Below are 7,192 nucleotides of genomic sequence, written 5' to 3' on the forward strand. Positions count from 1 at the left end.
GTTTTTTTTTTTCAAAAAAGCACTCTTCCTATGGGCAATAGCGTGGATGAACCTCAGAAATATGATGTAAGTGAAAGATGACAGACACAAGTGTATACACAAAAAATTCAAGAAAAGGCAAAACCAATCAGTTCCTATAGATGTAGGCATAGTAGTTAATTTGGGAGGGTAAAGTAGGAAGGATCAATACAGGAAAAATTATGAGGTGTTAGAAATATTTTATTTCTTGATTTGAGTGATTACAGGGTTTTTGTTTTAAAAATAACACTAAAAAACCTTTATATGCTTTAATGTACATTTGTTAAAGCTCATTTTTTTTTCAGCAATAAAGTCTTTTTAAATTAAGGTATAAGGAAGCTTGGGACTGGTGCACTGGGATGACCCAGAGGGATGGTATGGGGAGGGAAGAGGGAGAGGGGGTTCAGGATTGGGAACACGTGTACACCCATGGCAGATTCATGTTGATGTATGGCAAAACCAATACAATATTATAAAGTAAAATAAATAAATAAACACAAACTCATCTAGAAAAAAAATAAATAAAAGGCAGTGTCTCTCCATAAAAAAAGATTAAGGTATATACATTTTTTAAAGATACAATGTTATTGAATACTTAACAGTTTACATTATAGTGTAAACATAATTTTTATATGCACTGGGAAACCAAAATATACACATGATTTGCTTTATTATGATATTCACTTTATTTCAGTGGTCTTTGAAACTGCAATATCTTCAAGGTACACCTGTACTGATTTTTTTTTTTAAGCAGGCAGTTAATTTGCCTGAATTCAAACTCTAAACTATTTCTCTTGCATAGGCAGGCAGCAATTAAAAATCTTTGATGAATTATTTTAGCCTTAATTTGAGTGCCTGAAGTTTCCCCATATATGTTTTGGTAGCAGGTCAGCAGTGTTGGAGTTTGGAGATTTTGGCAGTTTATATGTAGAAAGCTCAATTTTTGAAGTTTTTAAAATGCCTATAAAGAGATGTCCGAAAGGATATTTGTCAGATTTTAATAATGCTTCAGGGTGGTGGGATTTTTTTCATGATATTTTCCTTTTGCCTTTGTACTTATTTGTAATATCTTTCAATATTCATATTTTGAGCACAAAACTATGAAGATATTATTCTTTAAAAAGAAAAAGAATCCACTCCGTGATACCATCATCCATTAGATTGACAAAAACCTGAAAGTGTAACACCCTCATTTGTCAAGGTTATGAAAGCTTAAGCATACAAATTTTCTCCTTTGTTTTTTTTCTAGAAGTTTCACACTTTTGTGGCTTACATTTCGGTCTATGACTCATTTTGAGTGGAGTTTTATGTTAAGGTGTGATGTCTATGTGGAGTTTCATGCTTCTGCATGTCCAAACAACTCGGCAGCATTTGTTGAAAAGAGTCTCCTTTCTCCATTGCATTGCTTTTGCACTTGTGTTAAAAATCACTTAACTTGGGCTTTTCTGGTGGTTTGGTGGTAAAGGAGCCACCTGCCAATGCAGGAAACACAAGTTTCATCCCTGGTCCAAGACGGTCCCACATGCCTCGGAGCAACTAAGCCCCTGAGCCACAGCTACCGAGTCTGTGTTCTAGAGCCGAGGAACCGCAACTCTTGAGCCCATGTGCCACAACTCCCGAAGCCCCCCTGCACACTAGAGCCCACGCTCCACAGCAAGAAACCTACAGCACCGAGAAACCCACAAACCACGATGAAGAGCAGACCCCACTCGTCACAGCTACAGAAAAACCCACAGGGCCATGAAGACCCAACACAGCCAAAAATAGATAAATACAATTTTTAAACATTAAAAAAAAATCACTTAACTTGTATCTATTTCTGGGCTTTTCTACTCTTGTCCATTCAGCTATATTTCTATCCTTTTGCCAATGCTGCACTGTTTCAATTACTGTCGTTCTATAGTATATCCTAAATTCATTCGTCTATAGCGAGTCTAAAAGAACATCTCATGTGTTGGAAATATATAATCAGTTTGTTAAGCCTGAGCAATCCTGCTGTTTCAGGTGGTTTCTGGGAGGAATCATAGCCAGTGTCTTCTCGTGTTCCTTGGTGATAATCATTGCTTGTAAGTAACCATTTCCCACATCACTGCTCTGATTCCCGTATTTTATTGCAGTTTGAGGCATTTAAAAATATTTTCTCAAAATTGAAAAAATAATAATAAAAATATTTTCTCTTTCTCCTCCAAGATGTTGTCAAGTCATCCTTTTTCAGCCTTGCCAACTATTTCAAAGCCACCACGGGCACTTGGTAAGTATTTCTTGTGTTATCCTTGTTTGTACAAAGATAACCATAATCTGACATCTGAGAAAGCTTTCTGCTGAGCAACGGATGGCAATGACTACATGCAGGAAAAGTCCTGACTCTGTCCTGAAGAATAATTTCTATTACCAACTTGTCTCCTAAATACTTATACCAAAATAGATAGAATTAATTTTTAAGGCAACAAAACTTAGGAAATAATATGAGTTTTGAATTTTTTAAAATAGTCTTTGAAGGGATTTTATAGATTATATAGCTCTGTACTTCACAAATACCTCATATTAAAAGGCCTTTATCTTAAAGTTTCCTAAAGAGCTGGCAAACTGCCCATGAAATGATCTCAGTTACAAACTGATTTCTCCACCATCTCTCACCCACTTAATGATCCCCCTGTATACTGACTGCATGGTTCAGCATATTTCAAAAGGTTACTGGGGTCTGGGTGAGACGCTCACAGAATCTCAAACAGTCTCCAAAGCGCCCTCCCCTTGCAAGACGGATTGTCTTAATTACCTTCACTTCAATATGGCTCTCAGAGGCAAAGTCCCAGAGCTTGGAGGCTGAGGTCTGTAATTCAAATTAGTTTACTGGCCTTCGCTCTTGACACTCTGTTGCCCTATTTATGAAATCCTTGTATTTAACTCTGAAATCACAGCGGGGCTTAGCAAAGATTTATTTTGTTTTGGACTCCAGCCAATATTGATTTACTGACACCCTGAGCAATGTTTTCCTTCATTTCCTGGCATTCCAGGTTTCTAGGGACAGGCGTTGGTAGAGCTAAGTTTTGTCTAACCTGATAGGTAGAAAATTGGGTCCTGAGGTCACCAGAGAAATCCTTATTCTTTAGCCCTTGAAAATTCATGTTGTTGCTGTTCAGTCACTAAGTTGTGTCTGACTCTCTGCAATCCCATGGACTGAAGCACACAGGGCTCCTCTGTCCTCCACTATCTCCCAGAATTGGCTCAAATTCATTAAATTAGTGACATTTGTTTGAAATCTTCCTAAGAGGGACTTACCTGGCGGTCCAGTTGGGGAATTAAGATCCCACATGCCACATGGCATGGGCAAAAATTTAAAAGAAGTAAAATAAAATAAAACCTTCCTGAGATACCCAGTTTTCTCCTCCTAGCTATGGGGCTGCACACAGGCCCAACTCACACGAGGTTAACTGTCAATGTGCATGGGTGCTCAGCTTTTGGTGCAGGCTGGACTGGACTAACTTATAATGTCTGAACAAAAGACTCAACCGCAGAGTTGTTTTGTAACCCAGCTCACAGAAATGTCAGATGGTGTACATTGTATAAATCCATTTTCTTTGGGTTTCAAGATGAATATGTACAATTAATCAGAACAAGTGTCATCTTATTAGAAAGCTCTGTAATGAGGGCAGAGTTTCTCAAAGCACAGCACTGGGGACATCTGCTCTAGAATCAGCTGGGTAGTTTATTTGAAACCAGTTGTATGGATTCCAATTCCAGACTTCTGAATCCAAATTTGTGGGGGAGGGGCTCTTTATTTTTAATCACCTCTTCAGATACTTCTTTGCACATTAACTAAGAAAGTTTTGGAAAGATGGTCTGTAAAAACCTTTATCCCTTGATTTCTAAAGTGGCATTGCTTAACCTAACATTATCTTCATTTAGAACTCACAATGTGTTCTGCGCTGAGCTAGGTGCTCAGCAGATGTTACGGAGCCTCTGCCAAGGGTCAGACACCGTTGCTGAGTGCCAGGGTTACGATGCCAAGGCCTCAAGATTTGAGTCTAGTTAGAAGGACTTGTGAAGGGCAAGGTGAAGTTGTGTTTTTAAGTCAATAAGTGCAAGTGTAGAGTTAGCACAGAGGCTGTGGGACTACCTGGGGCGATGTTTGGCCAGACCAGGAGAGATGAGGAGGGTGGGCAGGGAAGGATGGATGGATCAGCCAGTGTCTGAGCTGCAGGGGTTGTCATCTGTTGCTTTAAGGACATCGCCCACTGTTCTGTGCTCCTCCTAAAAGAAATTATATCAAGACCAGGATGATACTTCCATTTTAAACATTCTCATCCATAGTTTCATTTATGGAACAAGATCACTTCTTTGATTACTTGTATACACACTTCAACTTGTTTTTCTCTCCTTCCCTCTCTGTTTTTTTTTTTTTTTTTTTACCCTGTTTCCCACCCTTCCGACCTCATATCCACACACTCTTGCAGTCAAGATCTGAAAACAAGGACTATTGACTTCATTTCCGTATCTGATGCCTTGAAAAGAGTAGGTACTGTACTCCATAAATATTCATTGAATGTATTTGCTGCATCATTTCTTAAAGTACTTCCTTTAGAGCCAAGAGCCCTGAGCCTGTACATTAAAGATTTTGCAACTCTCTTCCTTACATATAAACATATCCAGAAACCAATCAGCCAAAGACATGATTATTAGCATCAAGAGTCAAGAGTGACTCATAAGTTTCCTCTAAGAACCAAGGATAAGAATCTGAGGGAGGTGAGGACAAGTGCTGTACTTGGTCCAACATCCTGGAGCAGCCCTTCCATACCTGTCCTGCACTGCACATAGTTAGATAGATAGCATGCCGTTGTTTTTTTTTAACATTTTATACTTCTCAAGTCACATCTCTCTTCATAACATTATGCAGTTCTTACTCAACTGCCTTCTTGTTTAAAGTCTTTGAGTTTGGGGACTGTCTGTACTGCTCACCATTGGCTCAAAGGCCTCCTTTCCAATGAAGGTCATCAGAGGTACCCATGTCACCAAAAACAAGTTAGCATCAGAAGGGTCCATTTTGCATTTATGACATCATAGTAGCAAAATGGGTAACATCTCTTTTCCTACTTTCCCATGCAGGAATGGATGTTTATATAGTTGGTGAATGAGTGAATCAATTTTGTTATTGTTTAGTTGCTAAGTTCTTTGCGACCCCATGGATTGCAGCTCTCCAGGCTTGTCTGTCCATGGGATTCTCCAGGCAAGACTACTGGAGTGGGTTGCCATTTCCTACTCCAGGGGATCTTCCCTACCCAGGGATAGAACCTACATCCCCTGAATTGGCAGGGGGACTCTACCACTGAGCTACCTGGGAAGCCTCCAATCAACTTTAGGGAGTAGAAATACAGGGAAAACTCACTTGTTACTCTGTAGGGATTTCTATCCTAGAAGGGATGGGGAGAAAAGAAGGACAATATAAAATAGAAGTTAACTAAGTACCAAGCTGGGTTTAGGGACAAAAAGCCCTGTAGCCTGTCCCAGGAAAGAGAGAGAACTGAGAACTGGGAGTAGGAAGGAAAGACCTGGGGCTCCCCTGTCCTAGTTCTGATTATTTAAGGTAGCTGTGTTTGTGTGTGTGTGTGTGTGTGTGTGTGTGTCTGTGTGTGCCTACACATACACACACTCACTCATGCAGTAATTCAAGTAGATACTGCATTTCTTGTGTATGTGGATAAATGATGAATTTGTTTTCTCCTTTCTCTGATCAGGTTTGCCAAAATCTGACAACCATTCATGAGGGCCTCTGATGAATGTCTTCAATCTGAATATCCAGAAATTGTCTGATTTGTGGTCTCCTTGGAATCAACTGTTTATTGGAGAGAGTGAACAATTGGATAATTGAGGGAAAAAAAGGATTTTTATTTGGTTATGTCGGTTTTTTCAAAAAATCTGTTTTGCCCTCACAATGATAGTATGCTCATGAAAATAACATTAATTTGTCTTTCCTTTGCAAACACTAGCAGTTGGAAGGGAAAGGACTGGGAAATGTGACAGAGAACAAACCACCTGGATGAATGGTCTCCTATTATACCTTATACCTTAAGGCAATGGTTCTCAAACATTAGTTTTTGTTAGAGAAGTCTATGAGGAGCTTATAACAATGCAGGTTCCTGGGCCTGCCTGTCTATACCTATCCTTTGATGAACTGCTGCAGTTGAACAAAGAAAGGGAATTTACATAATCAACACTGACTCGAAAGTAAATAAATGTGGTCTATACATAAAACACAACGTAGAAAAAGTTTGCTTTTTCTTTTTTATCCTTGGTTCTCCCCAAGGAAACCTTGTAATTGAAGGTGGTGACAGTAGATAATGGTTGATGGAAAACGGGCAGGAGAGAGCCATTTTTTAGACAGTTCTTCTTTTGAACCAATTTCTTTACCAAGTTTTCAATCATCTTGGGACTCATGACTACTTTTCACTCAAATTGAAATTCAAGCAAAGATACAACAACAACAAAATCCTTTAGGGGCAAAATAAAGGCAAAACACCATAGTGCTTTAAAATATGTAAAAAATGGTATGGTTACACATGCATTATAGGAGATGTTCCCTCTCCATTCCTCTTGCTTCATATATATTCCCAAAGCAAACGTGGCCTGCAATTCAGACTTACTTTGTATGGTATCCTTTAACTAGAAATTTGTATGGAGAAAATTGCCTGTGTTTAAAATGGTAAGGTCAAAGTATCACTTTTTCTATTGATTGTACTTAGTGTATTCTTTTGTGGAAAAGTATTATACTAATAAATAAAAGCAATCATCACTGACTTGTTTTGATCAAATACTGGTTGATATATTGCTCTGAAGGTGTTTTTTGGATGTAATTAACATTTACAATCAATTAATTTTAGGTAAAGTAAATTCGGAGAAGGCAATGGCACCCCACTCCAGTACTCTTGCCTGGAAAATCCCATGGACAGAGGAGCCTGGTAGGCTGCAGTCTGTGGGGTCGCTAAGAGTCGGACACGACCAAGCAACTTCACTTTCACTTTTCACTTTCATGCATTGGAGAAGGAAATGGCAACCAGATCCAGTGTTCTTGCCTGGAGAATCCCAGGGACGGGGAGCCTGGTGGGCTGCCGTCTATGGGGTCGCACAGAGTCGGACACGGCTGAAGCGACTTAGCAGCAGCAACAGCAAAGTAAATTAC

The 7,192-nt window shown here is 39.3% G+C and overlaps 1 protein-coding gene across 7 annotated transcripts in view; it reads left to right on the forward strand.

Annotated features, from left to right (window-relative positions):
• The window catches only part of TMEM71 (transmembrane protein 71), a 29,972-nt gene extending 23,167 nt beyond the window's left edge, over positions 1-6,805 (forward strand). Inside the window, exons 8-11 of one of the 7 annotated variants that reach the window (XM_061438562.1) lie at positions 2,023-2,084; positions 2,209-2,269; positions 4,473-4,534; positions 5,751-6,805. In XM_061438562.1, coding sequence (XP_061294546.1) covers positions 2,023-2,084; positions 2,209-2,269; positions 4,473-4,534; positions 5,751-5,779 — 214 coding nt within the window. In that variant the 3' untranslated portion in view covers positions 5,780-6,805. Of the gene's footprint in view, positions 1-2,022; positions 2,085-2,208; positions 2,270-4,472; positions 4,535-5,750 lie in introns of those variants that run through there. The other 6 variants (XM_061438560.1, XM_061438566.1, XM_061438565.1 and 3 more) reach the window with 6 other exon arrangements.
• Positions 6,806-7,192: the final 387 nt, after the last annotated feature.

This window comes from Bos javanicus, chromosome 14 (assembly GCF_032452875.1).
Source record: "Bos javanicus breed banteng chromosome 14, ARS-OSU_banteng_1.0, whole genome shotgun sequence".
NCBI lineage: Eukaryota > Metazoa > Chordata > Mammalia > Artiodactyla > Bovidae > Bos > Bos javanicus.